Source organism: Callorhinus ursinus, unplaced genomic scaffold, assembly GCF_003265705.2.
Source record: "Callorhinus ursinus isolate GAN/ISIS: 27379988/994484 unplaced genomic scaffold, GSC_fseal_2.0 scaffold20, whole genome shotgun sequence".
Taxonomy (NCBI): domain Eukaryota; kingdom Metazoa; phylum Chordata; class Mammalia; order Carnivora; family Otariidae; genus Callorhinus; species Callorhinus ursinus.
In genome coordinates, this window is record NW_027397082.1 from 7,674,974 (window position 1) to 7,694,249 (window position 19,276).

Genomic DNA, 19,276 nt, shown 5'->3' on the forward strand with positions numbered 1-19,276 from the left:
TTCTTTCTTTCTTTCTTTCTTTTCTTTCTTTCTTTTTCTTTTTCTTTTTTTCTTTCTTTCTTTCTTTTCTTTCTTTCTTTCTTTTCCTTCCTTCCTTCCTTCCTCCCACCCTTCCTTCTTTCTTATTTTTCCTTTTCCTTTTCCTTTTTCCTTTTCCGATAGCTATCTGAATTGTAATCTTTCAATTCATAATTTTTATGTTTAAAGTTGCCTCACCTTGCTTTTTTTCAGACTGGAGTTAAGCTTGTTTAACTTTAGATAAGAGGAAAAATTGTTTTTTTCCGTGATTTTATTTTTTCTGGAAGTACGACTCTAGGTTATTGCAAATTAATGTTTACCAACTGCATATTCCCTGAGACTATACCAGTGTGATCATTCTGTTTTATTCCACATAACACACCTTCACTGACTGCTAAATAAATATCCTATTTTTACTGAACAGGCTTTACAGAGTCATTTGAAGAAATGTGGTGGAAAATATGATCAGATTTTGGCTTTTCGACCTACAGGATGGACGCATTCTAGCAAGTTAACGACTATAGCAGACATTATTCCCCAGACCAAAGGAAACATTTCAATATATGGTATAATTATGAAATTTTTTCACTTTTAATGTTTGTTATGACATTTTTTAAAAAGAGCTTTTGTAAAAATAAGATCCAAGAAAAACAGGCACCAAAGAATCTTTAAAAATCGAGTTTCAGATTGCTCTACATACTCTAAAGCTGTATCTTTAGTACATCATAAACTGATAGAAAGGAGCGTGACAGGAGGAAAAAGACATTGGCTAATACGATGGTTTCGTTTGCATGTTCGGTGCTATGTGAAGGAACCCATAGAGGAGGGGCGGGCAGTGCAGTTGGGTCTGGAAGCTCAAGTGCCACGGTCAGACTGCCAGTGGGAAGGAAGACCGGATTAAATGCCATGACAGCAAGAGGTACAGCCTTGACTCCTTTTTCTCGTTTCTCGGAGGAGGTTTACCTTTGTCCTCAGAAATTGCTTACTGTAATCGTGGCTGATGGAAACGTTTTTTTCTATGTCCCTAGACTAGTGACTTAATTTCAGCCCCTAAAGATCCCAGTTAAAACAGGACCCCTTCTCCCTTTCTCTGTGGCACTTGATCTTTAGGGGAAGATAAAGGGATTTTTAAGATTTTATTTTTTTAATTTTTGGTCCTATTTTTTTATGTGTGCAAAGCTCAGGGACTGGACTCTGCTTACTTGCTCTGGAAACCAAGAGTCTCTTGCTAGTCACTCTTCACATTTTTTTCCAGGATATTCCTAAATCCATAGCTGAGTGAAGTGCCTAAAGAGAAAAGCCTAATTTAAAAAGAAAGCCGAATTAAAAATAAGAATCTGTAGAAATACATATGAAGTGTCTACATAGAAAAGCAGTAGAATTATTTAATGTTCAAAGTTTCAGTATGGTTTTAATGTTTTAATCTTTATTCTCCATAAAAATTATTAACATTTTTTTTATCAGAAATAAAATACTGAGGAGTTTTTGACAGCAGTACTCTGGATTGCTTTCCTTTCTTATTTTATTTTGGGCTTGTGTATTTTTTTAAAAATAATTTGATCTTTTTTGTCTGCAATATCTTCTCTTTTGTGTTGCAGGAATCCCTTATAGTGAACACAGCAGCTACCTAGAAATGAAGCGGTTTGTTCAGTGGCTGAAGCCCCAGAAAATCATACCTACCGTGAATGTTGGCACCTTGAAATCTAGGAGAACAATGGAGAAATATTTTAAAGAGTGGAAATTGGAAGCTGGATATTGATGTTACCTGAAAGGACTCAGAACTAGTTAAGTAACTTAGGTATAGCTCATTACTAGTTAAATCTTTAGTGATATGAAATATGCTGTATGGGGAAAACCTCGTGAAGGCTGCTCGGATAGCTTGTTTTCTCATTTATGTTTGAATAGCATGTTCATGGTGCCAGGCATCTCTCAGCATCATCAGTAATGATGGAGACTGGTCCCCCAAGCGCCCTTGATTCTTGCTCTTCCCTCGGGAGCAGGTATACTCTGCATCTGGCCACAGGAGAGGCAGAAAAGGCAACCTTAGGGACCAAAGGATTCATGATAATAGATAAATGACATTGAAAGCATTATATATAAGTAATTATGTATCTTTAAAATTATTTAATATGGAGCATATTTTTATGAAATAACTTTTATATGATACTTAAATAAAAAATTAATCTTAAATTCGCCATAGTGTCTTTTGGTTTTTAGGATTTATAACTGTGCTGTTCATGCAGTTTTAAAAAATTTCAATGAAAATAATTCAACACTTGACACTAAGGAAGAGGATTCAAAGAGCCTAGGTAATCACCCAATAAAGGATGGTGAAAAGTTTGCCTGAATAGATGTTTATCTGAACTGTTTACTCAAGACATCAGATAAGTAGAAATTCAGATTGCAACATTGTTTTTTTTAAGTGAGATTATAGAATTTATTTATGTATCTTGATGTCTCCAACACAAAGTAGCTGATCCAAAATGAAAATTTGGGGAGGCCAATGCATATTAAAATGTTTTTATGGGATTTAAATAAGAAAACAAGTATAATGCATGTATGCATGTGTGCGTATGTATATTCTTGCATTACCTCTAGCAATGAAATTATGTGGGGAGTTTCTTAATAAATGTTTTCATGGAAAATTATTTCCAGTAATGATTTCAGTAAGGATAGTATTCTCCATGAACTTTATTTTCACAAGATTGAACTTTACATTGCTGTGGAGGTAGGAGTTATAGGGATCACATTTAAGGGAGGAAAAGCTTTTAGGGGCACAGTGGTAGTAAATCCAGTTTAACTGTACTCTCAGTTGACTTCAATTACACATTTAAAATATTTTAACTTGTTTGGGTTTTTGATGTTTTGAACTTTTCGTAACTTGTAAGTTGTTACACGTTACAATTAGAAAAAGTCTGTGTAGTCCACAAAAACAGGCATTTTGGGGAGATGGTCAAGTCATTTATGGTCATTTTAGTTTATTATTTGAGTAATGGTCTTTTCTTAGAGTTGTCCTTTTTCATTGGTAAAAAGATTTTTCATGATTTTGGAGGTTTGACTTTGAAAATCCAAGCATCTTATTTAAAGGCAACCTCAGCCTTTGTATTATCCAATGCAGAAAACCTCTTTCTACACAAACAGCACTATTTACAGCAGCTCGGAATGGTGTCGTTTGCTGCCATTGCCGCAGAATACGCAGAACCTCATTTAGGGACCACCCCAAAGAGTTTTAAATATAAGTCACAATCACAGCCAAACTTTCCGAGGCTCAGGCGAGAGCTATATATGAAATTCTTAGTTCCAATACTTCACGCGTCGGTAGATAAAAAATTTCAATTTTAAAGTGAAATGAAAGAAGAAGAAATCTACCATCAACCCAAAATAAATGGGTGACAACTCTTGAACATCTTAAACACGTGTAAGGAAGAAATAGAATTAAGCCAGACCAGAGAAAAATGTTTTACTCTATCTGTATTTGGAACTTTTCAGAAAGCTGCTTCACCTTACCTGACACTGTACATTGAATTCCCAGAGGCAGTGACACTTGACGGGCTGGTTCTAAGTTGTCATGACTTCAGTGTCATGGGAAAATCTTTTCTACTTGATGTCAATGCCCTTTTAAATCTAAATCACTTATCCCTGATTCTGTATTAATTAATGTACCTAAATATGAAACGGGTTTTCAGAACAACAAATTTAAGTTCACAGTGTGTTCAGTTACTGAGTTATAGTTCTGTAAACCAAATGAATTCAGAATTTCCTTATTTGGTCCTTATAAATAACCATCAATAACTAGACTCAGGAACTAAGAAGGGAATTATCTTCAAGTACTAATCCTCGAAATACTCTCTCTTGAAAAGATATTAATATTGGCTTGTAACCTTCCTGGTGGTTTTATTACCGTTCATTCAGTTCACTTGATATTGATCTTAGAAAAATTCCAATAAAAAAGTTATTTGAGGGGCGCCTGGGTGGTGCAGTTGGTTGAACGTCTGGCTCTTGGTTTCGGCTCAGGTCATGATCTCAGGGTCCTAAGATCAAGCTGCGCACTGGGTGGGGAGTCTGCTTGAGATTCTTTCTCCCTCTCCCTCTCCCCCTCCTCTCCCCGCCCCCCGACCCTGCGCTTCCATTCTCTCAGGTAAATCTTTAAAAAAAAAAAAAAAAAGTTATTTGAAGCCAGCAAAACCATAAGTTAATGGTTATAGATAATAGCAGAGCAGTTTAGGTATAAGAATTACTTCTAATCTGAATAGTTGGAAGCTTTTAACTTGGCAAGCATTTTACTGTGCTAATTATGTTGCCTCTTTCCCTTAGTATCTACCCCTTTCTCCAAAAAGTAGACCTACTCTTTGCATAGGTCTCATTCCCTCCATGATTTCACAGTTCCATTTTTGGTAAGCCAGAAATAATTTGTAAAACATTTGTTATAGAGTGTACCAAGTGTACAAAACTGAGTATAACACAAAATGGTTATTTTCTTAAATATTCGTAGCTGGGCCAGAACTAGGGTGAGGCAGGAGAGGTTAGGGTGCGTGATTTAAAGGGGGCACTGGTTCTCAGGGCTGACCCTGCACTTGCATGACCTGGAGAGGGAGAGCCTCCCTACATTTTACACTAGGAAACTCTCTTGCCTTACCCTATTCCCAAGCCCTGCTTCATAGCATCTGATTATGTGTTTTGCTGTCTTGAAGAATCCAAAGTGGCTTTCTAAATAAAATACTGTTATAGCTTTGTTTTTAATATACATTGAAACATAAATATTATAATCTGAATTGAACAGTGTCCATTTTAAAGAACTTCCAGATTCATCAGCATAGAGCTAATTAGTCCTGGTTTTTCTAGGGCACCAAAACCCAGATTTCTCTGAGACTTGTCCTCCAGGATATGTAAACACCTTCAGGGCAGGCCTTATCTTATTCATTTTATGACCTAGTACCTTTTTCAGTGTTCGGTCCAGAGACATTTCTAATAAACGGTAAGTGCTTGAGTGAATCTTGAATAGACAGTGAAAAATCCATCCACCTTCTAAGAATTTGACTTCCAAAATTCTTTCACGTGTTTTCCTCAGGTAAAAATAGTTTCACTCCAGAAGAACCACTCAAAATAAAAATATATTGAAACTACTCAGTTGATTGTTTTTGGTACATTAAAACTTATCTGTTACTTAGGTCCAATTCAGTGCAGGAACAATTTAGAGAATAAACTTTTCTTTGTCAAGATGTATCGCTTGAGTTTGTCACTAAAATCAGTCACTGAGCATTTAAATCCTCCTTCTAAGAACTTTTATCAATATTATTTGTTGATTAACTGTTATGTTCTCCACACTATTTTTGGTGTTGTATGGAAATTAAGATAAGAACTATTTAATCTAGGGGCACCCTGGTGGCTCAGTCAGTTAAGCGTCTGCCTTCAGCTCACGTCATGATCCTGGGGTCCTGGGATTGAGCCCCGAGTTGGGCTCCCTCGGCAGGGATTCTGCTTTCTCCCTCTCCCTTGGCCCCTTCTCCCTGCTCATGCTCTCTCTCACTCTCAAATAAATAAATAAAATCTTAAAAAAAAAACAAAAAACAATTCAACCTAGCAAGCATATTTTGAGCGGTTATTCTGTGTAGGGTGACGGGGTTATAAACCTGCTCCACTAGGGGACTTAATGCATGAATAAAATAGTCTCAAACATCAAGGAACATTAGGAAGAAAGACATGCCCCTAAGCACTGTAAAAGGCAAGCTGTGAGAAGTGGTGTAACACCAACGTGCGTGGGAGCACTTAAAAAGGAAAAATAAATTCTCATAAGGAAGAGGCCATAGAGAAGATGACTTCTTACATGGTCCTTAAAAGATTGACAGACTGCTCGTAGACTGGAGAGCCGTCCAAGAGACCACGAGGTGCTGGAGGGGTGAAACGTAGAGAGTGTGGGCGGGTGGGGGAGGACTTGGAGCATTGGTGTGTTGGGGGGTGTGTGTGAAGCTCAGGCTGGAGCGGGAGGCGAGGGAAGATGGCAAAGAGCTTCGAGAGCCATACTAAGTTGTTTGGAAGTCATTCTGAAGAAAATCAAGAGTTCTTGAAGATTTGGGGGCAGTCAACACAAATTTATGTGAAATGAAAAAGTGAGTTAGATGTCGATACACACACCATGTATTGAACAGTATGTAAGTATATGAATTAGAGCTTAACAGGAGAACTAGGCCAAGCCTTGAACCTTGACGAACACATTGTAATTATGGGGTCTCTGTAAGGTGTTGGTGTTTAAGACCAGGTCCTTGCCTTGGAGAAGCTTAGAATTTCCTTAGGGGACTGAGTAAAACTAATATCCGTAAAATACTTAAGAGATAAGATCTGTGCAGTTTTGTATCTTGAGGAAGGAGAGATTGTGGTCGGTTGGAGTTGTATGAGCTACTTGGTGAAAGAGGATACGTGAGAAACTAATTTAGCGGGGCGCCTGCGTGGCTCAGTCATTAAGCGTCTGCCTTCGGCTCAGGTCATGATCCCAGGGTCCTGGGCTCAGGTCATGATCCCAGGGTCCTGGGATCGAGCTCCCCGCTCGGCAGGAGGCCTGCTTCTCCCTCTCCCACTCCCCCGCTCGTGTTCCCTCTCTTGCTGTGTCTCTCTCTGGCAAATAAAAAATAAATAACTAAATAAATAACATAATAAAAAAAAAACTAGCAACACAAAATACAGTATGTAAATAATTCACGAGTGATCAATTGAACTGCTCTTTAAAAAGCTCATTTAATTTAAATGAAACTTGGTTATGTAAGTGCTGCTCTTAACGTTTGGGACTGCATTCTATGGCTTAACTCCCTATAGAGCTATTGTAGATTACACACGGATTTAAAAACACCTAAGAACACTGGTTCGTCCTAAATATGAAAGACGTTTTCTTCAATGAGAAAGAGTTGTGTAAAGTCAAATTACATTATCCGTATAAGCCCCTCTGTTATTTCAAAGTGGAAAGCAAGAGCTTAAGATCCTAAAATGGCATCAAAGCTTTGCTTTAGTACACTATCAGATGTTATTAAACTTTTTTTTTAAGTGGTTTGTGTGTGTGTGTGTGTGTGTGTGTGTGTTTTGTTTTTTAAGTTTGTTTGAAAGAACGGTTACGGACTTCCTGTCGAGGCTCTGAGCTCTGATTACATATCACATGGGATAAGTAGATAAAATTGTAAATGAACTAAAAGCAACAGTATCTGAAAGGAGAATAAAAGCCAAATACTCTGGTTTTGCTAAATCAGCCCATTTCTTTTTATGAGGGTCTTTTATCCATGGAAAGAGTGCTCATCTCTGTTATGTTTTTGGGTTTTTTAAATAGGTTTATTGAGAGATAGTCACATACCAAATAATCCACTCATTTAAAGTGTGTTTTTTAATATATTTACAGAGTTATGCAACCATCACCACAACCAACTTTAGATTATTTTTATCACCCAAAAAAGAAATCCCATATCTGTTAGCAGTCACTCCCCAGTCCTCCCCCCGCTGCCCATCACCCCACCCCACCCCCATCCTAGGCAGCAACTAATCTCTTTGGCTCCTATAGATTTACCTATTCTGCACATTTCACATAAAAGGAATAGGGTATGTGTTCTTTTGTGATTAGCTGTTTTGACTTCATGTTTTCAAGTTTCATCCATGTTGTAGCATGTATCAATACTTTATTCCTTTTTACAGCCAAAATAGTCCATTGTTAGGAAATACCACCTTTTGTTCATCCATTCATCTGTTGGTGGACATCCTGTGGGTTATTTCCACTTTTTGGCTATTATGAATTATGCTGCTATTAACATTTTGTACAGGTTCGTGTGTGGACATATACTTCCACTTCTCTTGGGTATATACCTAGAGATGGAATTGCTGGGTCATATGGTCACTGTGTCTAAACTTTTTGAGGAAGTGCCAAATTGTTTTCCAGGGTGCTGCATCACTTTACATTCCCATTAGCAATGCGAGCCTCTCCACATCCTCTCCAACAAGTGTTATGGTCTTTTTTATTACAGCCATTTTGGCGAGTGCGACGTGGTATCTCATTGTGGTTTTTATTTGCATTTCCCTAATGACAACTTATACTGAGCATCTTTTCACTATTTTGAAAGAAGACACCATACGGAAAGCTCAGTTCAGTGAAAGTTCTAAAATGTATTTTTTTTTCAAAAATGTGTTATTAAGCCTAAGCAAAATAATCAGTTTTATAGACTTTGGCTTTGATTTGCTAGAAAATGATGGTGTTTAAAAATTACATGCCTACGATTTTGGTTCAGTGAGAATTTTAAGGACAAATTTAAAATGTGTAGCAGCATTCCACGAATCATGAAGTGGTTATATGCAGTGTAGGTAAGACAGACTGGCTGCCTCAGCTTACAGAAAGGAAGCAAAAACGATCATAATTGTAAGTTAGAAAGGAGGATTTAAGATAGGAGGGTTTTAAATATCAGGTTGGATAACACCAGCTGACCTTGAATAAGCAAAGCCATTTATAAAAATGGCCCACAATGTTGATGTGATAAATAACCGTACATCTTTACCCAGATTCTAAATTTTTAAAATTACAGCGTGCTATTTAAGATCTTCTCTGAAAGCTAGATAATGAAATAAATAACTTATCTGGGTCCCGTTTAGCCCCAAATCCTATAATTATATAATTCCTGGCTAACATCAAGTTTTCCTTTAAGTACATAATAAAAGCATACTGGTTTAAACAACTCAGCTATTCATATGTCATGAGAATAATCAGCCAAGAAACTTATCTTTTTTGTTTCAAAGCTGTTGACTTTTATGTAAGAACTCTATACTTCTTCCAGGTTGTGCTCTAGAAATTTATTCATCTGTATTAAAATTTTTAACAAGTTTCTGACAAAGAACAGGTGACATAAGTTGGAAGTCATTAGAAGTTCAGCATAAAGTTCTTTTTGTCACCATTCAAAATCCCTGGACAAGAGGAAACAGATGGGTTTGGTTACATTAGCTTTGCAGTGCCAAATAAACAGTTTAAGAAAACGTTAACTATCCTTTTGTTTGCATGTCTGCATCTAGGCTAGGAATGGTGCTTGATGTTAACCATGCTAGCTTGTCAGCTGCTAAATATTTAACGATAGAAGCTGGAAATTTTAAAAATACATAATATTAAAAAGTGTATTTGAATCCTCATTGGATGACTTCATTTATTTATGAAGTCATCATAAAATGGTTGCTAATTAAGGGTGAGACGCTGACCACACTGAGTAGAGGAAGGGGTTCGGATTCCTTAGGGAAGTCCTCAGGGGCCAGGTAGCTTTTCAAAGTGGGCTTTTAAACATGAGTAAAATTGGGATTCTCAGAGGGAAGATAAAGCTAAGAGCGGCATTTACATCTCAAAAAAAAAATCAAACATAGTTATGATCCTTCCTCTCGAGTAAGAGGTGGATAGCATCCACACATCCAAGAAATAGGTAAGTGTCCACCAAAGTCGTTCAGGCAATAAGCCGAGCAGTTCAAAAACAACAAGACAGAGATGCCTGCCTTTACAGGGCTAGAGGAATACACAAAGCAAACGATAAATTATAATACATTATAGTGGAAGTGGGATGGTGTGGGCAGAGGCAGTGTGCAAGCTGGGGGTCAAAAGACAAAAGAGTGTAGCCGATGAAAGCCAAGCCAGCTCATCGAGCTCATGGAGCTCATCGTCCCCTTCCGGCATTCAGTCACATTCAAAGGAACAACTTGACAAAGATCAGAAGCCTTTTGAATCTTTCCTGCGGTGTCACAAAAATGTCAGAAGGGGAGTCTCATTTTCAATGTATTTTACCAAGTTCAAAATTATTGCAAAGGAGAGAGTTCCTAAGCTAAAATGTTAATGGAATTTCAATTAAATTGGTGGCTAGATCATGCTTACTCTTTTCTTCTCTCTCTATCCCAAGATTCCTTCACAGGGTAGTGAAGATACTAAAAAGAAACCGATTCACAAGAATAATCTCCTGGGTGGATGAGAGATTCCAACAAGAAATGTCCGAGAGACAGAAAAAAGTAAACCAGACCGAATAGACGATAGATAGTCTGATAGAGGATCTGGAATGAATTGAAGCTGTGTATTTGTGTGCATTGTGTATGTATAATGATATAAGTGAAAAACCAATGATGTTGTTAACTTGAGGAAAACTAAAAGCTGTACAAGAAAGGAAATGGAACCTTAGTATACTGCGTGGTTCTGCAATGAACAATATTTACATACTCATGATGATGTAAATAGTGATGAGTGATTCAATCAAAATCAGTGTTAGGATGTTATTAAGGAATGGGGAAAGGGGAAGGTGTGAGAGAGAATGTCTCCATCAGTTCCCTGCTGAAAACTCTCCCATTGCTTCCGGTAGAATAAAAGTGAAATTCCTGCTGTTGGTTTGAAATCCCCACACCATCCGGCCCCTGTCTGCCTCCCTGATCTCATATCCTCCAACTCTCCGTTTTGCAAACACCAAGGCGTGGCCCTGGCTTCTTTCTCTTCTTTAAACAAGTCAGGGTCTTTGTCTCCTCAAGGCCTTTGTCCTTGATCTTCTCTCTGTGTGAAGTGCTCTTTTGGCAGAGAATAAGTCAGCCCCTGATACCCATTCTGTTCTTCCATAGTAATAGAACTTTGGCTCAGCTCACAGCTGCCCAGAATAGAAACCACATTTCAAGTTTCTCTTGCAGCAGGTATGTCTATGTGACTACATTCTAGCCAAAAGTATATAGGCAGAAGAGGTGGGAAATTGCTGAATTGTGCCCTTATAGAGAGGAGATGTGCCCTTCTCCTTCCCGCATCTTACTATTTGGAACATAAATGTGGCGCAGCCGTCTTGGACCATACAGATGTGGAGCAAGAAACTAGAAGGAGGCTGGACCCCTGGAAGGCCTACCTTCAGGCTGTTATTTAAGACAAAAAAATAGATTTCTCTCATTTAAACCATTGTTACAGGGTCTGTGACATGGACCCAACCCATATCCTAATTAATACAGCTCTTGCTGTAGATCTTCACAACGCAACTCAACTCAGATGCCATCTCAGAGGAAGGTTTCTTGACCACCCTAACTGAAGTCAGTCTTTTAAATCTCCATTACCATGTTTTATTTTCTTTATAACACGTAACAGTATACTAAATTGTTTTATTTAGTTATTTGCTTTGTAATTACCTTTCTCCTAGAATATAAGTTTCATGAATGTAATGATCTTGTTTGTTTTGCTCATTGCCTGGAACAGTGCCTGGCACTGTGAATAAAAAATATTTGTTGAATGACTGACCACATCACACGGCAAGCTGATAGGTAAAACAGATGAGTCAATTAAAAAAAAAAGTGTCAGGGCGCCTGGGGTGGCAGAGTCGGTTAACCAACCGTCCGACTCTTGGTTTCAGCTCAGGTTGTGATCTTGGGGTCGTGCGACTGAGCCCTGTGTCGGGCTTTATGCTCAGTGCAGGTTCTGCTCCAGATTCTTTCTTCCTCTCCCTCTGCCTCTCCCCCCACTCATGCTCTCTTTCTCTAAAATAAATAAATAAATCCTTTTTTTTTTTTTTAAAGAGTTGTCGGGGCGCCTGGGTGGCTTAGTCGTTAAGCGTCTGCCTTCGGCTCAGGTCGTGAGCCCGGGGTCCTGGGATTGAGCCCCGCGTCGGGCTCCCTGCTCCGTGGGAAGCCTGCTTCTCTCTTTCCCACTCTCCCTGCTTGTGTTCCCTCTCTCGTTGTCTCTCTCTCTCAAATAAATACAATCTTTAAAAAAAAAATAAAGAGTGTCATACCCATATTATTTGGAAATACAGAGGTAAATTTGGAGAAACAGCAGCTAAAATATTCTTAATGGCTGCTTCTAGAAACCAGGACTGAAATGGGGACAGGTGGCACAGGGTGCTGTTGCTTTTTATTATAAATGCTTTAATACTATTTGATTTTTTTTAATTGGGCATATATCAGTTTGGAAAAGGTCAAATTTAAAAATAAATAAATCGATAAAACACTGTGGAGTCATCAAATGATGTGGTAGAAGAATGTCTAATGACATGGAAAGACATCCACAACATGAAAATAAAACGAGTAGGTTACATAACATATCAGTATGTAGAGCAGGATCCAGTTTTGCATATGTGTAAAGCACATATGCATAAAAAATACCATGTTATAGTCAATGCATATGGCAAATGCCGAACTTTAGATGGAAGTGGATATTCAATTTTTTATTAATAGATTCAGATTTTCCTGATTAACAACGTTGAATGAATACTTAAAGACTTCAGGTTTGAAGGGATACCGTGTTCCCACAGGCCTTGGCCAAGCCCTTGCTTCTAGCCATCTAATGAGGAGTTTTACCTTATTCTAAGAGCAGTGAGGAGCCACTGCAGTATATAAGCAGAGCTAGCATGAAAAAATTGGTTTGGGGCAGATTTCTCTCCCCTGTATTGTGGAAGTGGTTTGGAAAGGCAAGCCTTGACTCACAGAAATGAGTTAGGAAGCAGTTGAGGCAATCAGGGCAAAAATTGAGGGATACCTAACCTTATCATAGGAGAGTAGCAGTCCGGTAGAGAGAAGGGGGCTGTCTCAAGAACAATCGGAAGGTGTTAGCACGATAGGCGGGAAATGACTGAGGCTGTAAACTCCTCAAGGGCAAGGACCATTCTGACCTCATCTACTACTCCATCCCGGGCCCACCTAGCACAGTCTCTGGTACATGCTGACATCAGTAAATATTTGTGATCTAAAGAAGAGGAAAGACTCAAAGATGAGGCTCACAAGTCTGACGAGGTTACCTGGGTGAGGGAAGGGGTGTTCGCTGAGCAGGAACACGAGGGCCAGTGTGGGTAGAAGGACACCAGGGAAGAGCTTGGACTTGTAACGTTATAATTCTCGGTGCTCATTCATGTGAAGGCAGCCAGTGAACAGCTCGGCCTCCAGGGCTATAAGATCTTGGCTCCAGATAGGTTTGAGAGTCAACAGCATAAAGATGGTACCTCGAGTCAGAGAAGGGAATAATACTTCATTAGAAGAGTATATCGGGTGAGAGAATATAGGACAGATCCTCTGAGCAGCTCCCAAATCAAAGGACAGCTGGCCAAGGAGGGAAATCAAAAGGAGCAACCCGAGAGGTAGGAGGGGAAATCTGGTGTCACAAAAGAAGGGGAGAGCCAACAGCGAGGAATGTTGTCAATAGAGCTTCAAGATCCATGGTGGAAAACACCTGCTGTGTTTAGAACAAAGGGGTTGTTGGTGACATCCAGCGGGGCTTTTAGGATGCACAGGGCAATTGGAGATTGGGAACCGTTTTACTGTGTTCAGGAGACTGATGGAATGATCTACCACCTTTCCTCCTTTTTAGTTTTTCCCCCTTTATTTTGAACGTGTCTCTGAACTTGAACCCACCGCTGCACTGTCACCCTCTTATCAACGTTCCAGTGACGAGTTTGGCAGCAGGGAGGTTTTTCCACTTGGTCACACTGGTAATCTGTGCACTATCAGGAGGCTGACAGGGACTTGTTTGTGGTGGTTCCGAATGTGGTGCCAGAAAACCAGGCCTCCAAGTACTTGCCTCTCCCTGCTGCATGATTATACCATAGTTCCTGTGTATCCTTCCTATCTTTCCCAGGATAAAGACACCCACACACATGCACAAATCCAAAAAAGGATAGTCGACTTTGTGACATTAAAAATCACACTGCCACCAGATTCTAGATTATTGATTGACATTTGCATTGTGTATTTTCCCAACTTTCTTGGCCAAGGATATTCTCAGCCCATGGCTATTTTCTGAATATAGCCTTTTCCCCTTCTTCTTTCATCTCTCAAGCCATTATTTCTTTTTCTATCCTAGCTCCATAATATTATTACTTTTCCTTTATAATCAACCTGTCCTGTCTCTTGCGTCGTCTCGAACAACATGAAATCTTTCTCTGTCATCTTTCTCATCTTTCCTTTCATGATTTTCTCTTTGTAATAACTCTTGGAAGCAGTAAGTGATTTGGAAAATGACATAGGAATATTAAGGGCATGATGGTTTTGTGGTAGAGTGTACTGTGTTCAAACTAAATGCTTCTAATTATATACTACCTGCCTTATCATCAAAATATGCATTTAAAAAACACTTTCCTGAGCACCTTCTGGATGGTGGGTCCCACATATGTGTTGTAAATACCAATAGCAAATACAAACCCCAGCAACTATGCAATAAATTTGTGAATGAATGAGAAACCTCAAGCAGCCACTGACAGGAGGTTTGGGGCACAGGATGAGATGAGATTAGTCTTCACACTTGGAAAATCCTGGAGATAAAGCCATGGCGGCATTCCACAGGGGGAGTGGTGGTCTCTGTTACAGCAGCCCAGATAAGAGCAGCTGAAGTGATGAATGGCAGGTCTTGGGTACCTTTTAGTGATGAACATAAGTGGATGAAGCACCCCACACTCCACCATGGCTCTCTGACAATGAACATCTCTTGATTGGAATGACCACCAACCAAAAGAAGAGGGGGATTTCTTTCAGTTCCAATTAAGCCTGGCAAAATTAGCCAGATGAGCTGGGAATGCTAACACCATCTCTTGATGATCTGAGGGGCCAGGGGTTAGCTCTGCAAAAATCATCATCATACAACCTGTAATTAATGTAGGGCTCTTTGAGAAGAACTATTGCTTATGCATCAGATGTAGTAATGAAAACTTTTGGCTTTGTGTCCAGATACTATAATTTAGGCCTGGTTCTGCCACTAATTTTGTGACTTTTAGCAAATTAATTCACTTCTCTGAATTAATGAACCCCGGTCTCAGTTTCCTCCACTACAGTTGAGAGACCTGATTGTTCTCTAGATCACATGCCCTTACAATTCTGTGAGTCTTTTAGCCCAGTTTTCTTTTCTTTTTTTTTTTTTTTCAGAGTGTTTCATGCTTTTCCGGGGCTTAGACGTAATGGTATTTATCAAGCTAATTATTACAACGAATCTGTTCTACAGTTTTAAAATATGTCAGATGAGAAAATGTTTTGTGTATGTCTCACTTAATATTTACCTTTCTTGTACATAAACAGCAGAACTTCCCCAGCTTAGATATGGGACCACGGAGGTGGAGCAATGAGAAATCAGTCCCCTCTGATGGTATTAATGTAATACAGTTGTATTAATTCTAAAATAGGGCCAGGTGCCCACAGCAACAGAACAGCCTGCCAGTAAGTGGTGGAAAGAGAGAGCAGAGCACATTCATTCTTTAGTATTCTCGGGGTATAGTGAACACACCGGAATAGAACAAACCCACAGATGCAGATTACTCATTTTGATAAATAAGATGTTGCTACAGATAATTGGTAAGACCTATGTATTGCATCAATTGCCAAATGATGACTTATGGTTCAGAACTGCAATTTCCAGAATCACTTAGTGATGCATTGCACTAACAGGTTTCTACAGCACTATGGAACCTCTTTGATGATTCCACGGGGGGGATAACACATTGCAGTATCTGCTCCTCCCCTGCACATAGACTAAGTGATGGTCCAAGAGGCAGCAAAGAAAAGGATGTATTTAAAGGCTTGAGGTGGCTATGGGGAGAATCAGAAATTGAATATAGAAGTTGAATGGCCCTGAGTAAGGACTGCTCATTTTTACTCGTAGGAGAAAACTTTTGCATCTCATTCTCTTCCGTGCATCCAGGATTCCCTCTATAGGCTTAAGAGAGCCAGGTTTCCAGAGGGAAAATGTGTCTATTCCCAGTCAGGAAAGGCAAGACCCGGGGCAATGGCCCCTAGTGGGGGGTACAAGGAGACAGAGCTCTTCTGCTTTTGAAAAGAAGAGTAGTTTTTTAAAGTTCCATTTCTCTCTCTCCCTCTGTCTCCCTCTCTCTCCCTCTCTCTCCCTCTCTTTCTTTTCCTTCTCCCAGTTATTCTCTGGAGGCAGCTCTTCAACCACAAAAAGTACAGCTACAAACAGTGCCAGGGTTCAAACCCCACTGTGAATGTTCACCCATTCTTGCAACTCCTTTCTTCCCAACCACATAGCTAAATGTTCAAGAGATAATAAGCATTTCCTTCTGTTTATCCCTAAAGGGTCCATGGAGACATTTTTTCATCATTTCCTGGCTTGGTGAGAGAGGATGTTGTTAACCAACTGCCATTTTACTGGTGAGATTACAGTGTCAAGCCTGAAGGGCAGCTGGTTTGCTTCACCGATAAAAGAATGAAAGCCCTTGATTGTAAATAGCTTTGTCTGTGTTAGCAACCTCTTAAATCATCCTGCTACCCTCACATTCCCCAACTGCTACTTCCAAAGCTCTGCTCCATTCCTAGGCTATGTTACCCTGGTGACTAATCTTGATAATCAGCTCTTGGAGGTTTCCATGGAGGCCGTGTCTTAGCACCTGTGTGTGATGGCTTTGAATGTGGTGGAACAGGTGACTGTGGCCTGTGGCAGGTGTGCCTGTGCCTGGTAATGGTGGTGATGGGGTAGGGTGGGGTTTGGAGTTTGAGTGGAGTTGAGGGGGAGATGCTCCCTTGCTAGGATCTAAGCAAGGTGTGCTACTGAATTTTGCTGCCACTTTGCATCACACGTATCATGGTTATCTTAAACATAAGAAAGGGGATTTATTCCCAGCCAATACCAAGCAGCTGGCGGGGGTGGTCTCTTGGCTTTTCAGAAGTTCTGAATCTCACCTCCAAGTTCTGCTAGGAGTTGATACTGACCTACTGAGTCTCCTAAAGATGGTCGCGTGACAGAGTTTGCAACAGTTTCTGGAAAAAGAATTTGGGTGAGAGGAGAAAAGAATATAGTGCCTTAAATGAGCCAAAAAAGGAGGAGTAAGAAGAGGAGGGGATGAGAGGAAGAAAGAGAAGAGAAAGAGGAGGAAGGAAGCGAGAGGAGGAAAAGGGGAAGGGGGGGGAGGGGGGGGAACAGGAAGGGGAAGGAAGTGAGAGGAGGAAAAGGGGGGGAGTGGAGAGAACAGGAAGGGGAAGGAAGCAAGAGGAAAAGCGGGGGAGGGGGGAGTGGGGAGAACAGGAAGGGGAAGAAGGAGAGGGAGGAGGGGAAAGTTACCAGATGATGAAATGAGGCCAGTTTTTGAAAAAAAAAAGCATTTGCCATTATCTCTTCCCAAGGCTTCCAGAAACTTCCCACTGCGCAATGCTTAGTTCACTCATGAAAGGGTTTTTAACTCCTCATGGGTTTCTTTCTGAGCTTAGACAGAAATTACTCCAGATGGCAGCTTAGTAAGTGGGTGGGAAGAGCTAAACCAGCTCTCCCTCATTCTAGGCTTTCTCAGAGCATGGTCTGTGGGCCTTTCCCAGGGTCACCTAGGGCTCTAGTTTAAAAAAAAAAAAAAAAAGGACACATTCCTGGACCTAAATCATATCTTCAGGAGTTGATTCTGGGAATTTGCAATCTTCAGGCATTTTTGTTTTTGTATTTAAGGAGGAAGGACCTCAGATGCTTCTTAATGCCAATAAAAATTCACGAACCCCCACTGCTTTAATCCATAGGACTCAGAGCTCTGTTTTTCTCTCCGTAAAGGATAGCATTTAACAGTTTTTTAGCATTTGAATCATCAGCCAAGACACGTGGGCATTGCTTAGCTCGGAGCATCCTGAAGCATTAAAGAAATATGTGTGACAAATACTGAAAGAGAAAACAGTGGTTGCATCTCTATGACATGGAGTCAGAGAGCATAGAAGATACCCGCGTATTAGGTCACGTATCCGGAGAAAGACGATGCACCTGAAAACCAGGCTCCAATAAGGAAGTGGCTTTGCTAGGGATCCCTTCACAGGCTGCACTGCAGTGAATTTCTAGCACATGGAAGCACTCTTCACTGCCTCTTGCAGGGCACACGGCTCAGCACCCACAGTCTGTAGGCTGTAGGGCCAGCTACTGTAATCTAAGGCAGAAACACATCACGATCTAGTGCCTAGCCAGTTGGCTGGCTTATCCCCATCCTACAAACCCATGCTGCCACGTTTTCTCTGGTGGGCTCCAGGTACAGGAGCTTCCAGGAGATACTCGTGAATGACCCACAAAGCAGAGGGAAGTAAGGATCATGAAGAGGGGCCCAGATTGCCAATGGTGTGGTGAAAAAACATTGAGTGCGTCTGAAAACCTGGTGTCGTAGAATACTCAAGGCAACAAACAAAACAACAGCATAGAAGCCCCTATGAAGACTTCATTTTTCATGGGTCGGAATTGAACGAAGAAATTCCTGTATGCATTTAAACTTAAACCAAACTAAAGCTATCAAAAATAGGATCATTAAACAAACAATGAGATTAAAGAATCAAACATTCTGAGAAGAAAACAGTCAATAGTAGTTTACTTTTGGTCTCTAGTATTAAAGATTTTTGGCGGTCAATAATTCACTTTGGATTAAGTGAACATTTTGTGAAGTGATGAATAGGAAACAATTCTGGGGGTAGCTGGCTGACACAGTTGGTGGAGCGTGTAGCTCTTGATCTTGGGGTTGTGAGTTCGAGCCCCACATTGGGGGTAGAGATTACTTAAAAATAAAATCTTGTTTAAAAAAAGAAAGAAAACAATTCTGTTTTTTATTTATAAAGGTTTATGTTGACTCTCCGGTTTCACATAATCCTAATAGGTTTTGATAAATACTGCTTACCTCCTGAACCTACATCCTTTTTTGGGGGGAGGGGTTCTAAAGAGATCAGTGACTAGAAAGATGCAGCCAGCAAGGGCAGAGGAAGAAAAAGCTGGTTAGAAAGCTGGAACAACAATGTGCAAACACCTTGCAGCTGGGAAGAACTTCGAGCCTTTCAGGTGCGACATGGAAACCAGCGGTTGGAGTGTGGGGAGCTCAGGGACAGTGACTGTGATGGTGGGAGTGCCATCGCATGGGGCCTGGGTGATGGTGACAGGGAAACTGGATTCCATGTGGGTGATGGAATGCTGTCAGAGGGCACTGGGAGTGACCTGATCCACATGTTCAAAAGATGTGAATTTGTTTCTCAAAATTTGCAATAAATAAAGGGAGACTAAGAGGAAAATATAATAGTCCGTATTTTGTTGTTATCCTTATTTTTTTTTTTTTTTTTTGGCTGGTCAACTACGTGTTGCTGACAATTAATTGATTAGACTTTGTATTATTTTTAAAAATTTTTTTAAAGATTTTATTTATTTTATTTGACAGAGAGAGTGAGAGAGCACAAGCGGGGGGAAGCAGCAGAGGGAGAGGGAGAAGCAGGCTCCCCGAGGAGCAGGGAGCCTGAGGCAGGGCTCGATCCCAGGACCCTGGGATCATGACCTGAGCCGAAGGCAGATGCTTAACTGACTGAGCCACCCAGGCGCCCCTAGACT

The 19,276-nt window shown here is 40.3% G+C and overlaps 1 protein-coding gene and 1 long non-coding RNA gene across 5 annotated transcripts in view; one reads left to right on the forward strand and one right to left on the reverse strand.

The window, feature by feature from the left end:
- The window catches only part of DCLRE1A (DNA cross-link repair 1A), a 21,112-nt gene extending 17,660 nt beyond the window's left edge, over nt 1-3,452 (forward strand). For all 4 annotated transcript variants that reach the window (XM_025880953.2, XM_025880955.2, XM_073904164.1 and 1 more), the window contains exons 9-10: nt 443-584; nt 1,617-3,452. In XM_025880953.2, the coding sequence (XP_025736738.1) occupies nt 443-584; nt 1,617-1,777 (303 nt within the window). In that variant the 3' untranslated portion in view covers nt 1,778-3,452. The remainder of the gene's footprint in view (nt 1-442; nt 585-1,616) is intronic.
- A 9,178-nt stretch (nt 3,453-12,630) lies between these two features.
- The window catches only part of LOC141374629 (uncharacterized), an 8,803-nt gene continuing 2,157 nt past the window's right edge, over nt 12,631-19,276 (reverse strand). The window contains exon 3 of the long non-coding RNA XR_012381655.1: nt 12,631-12,956. This is a non-coding gene — a long non-coding RNA (uncharacterized lncRNA). The remainder of the gene's footprint in view (nt 12,957-19,276) is intronic.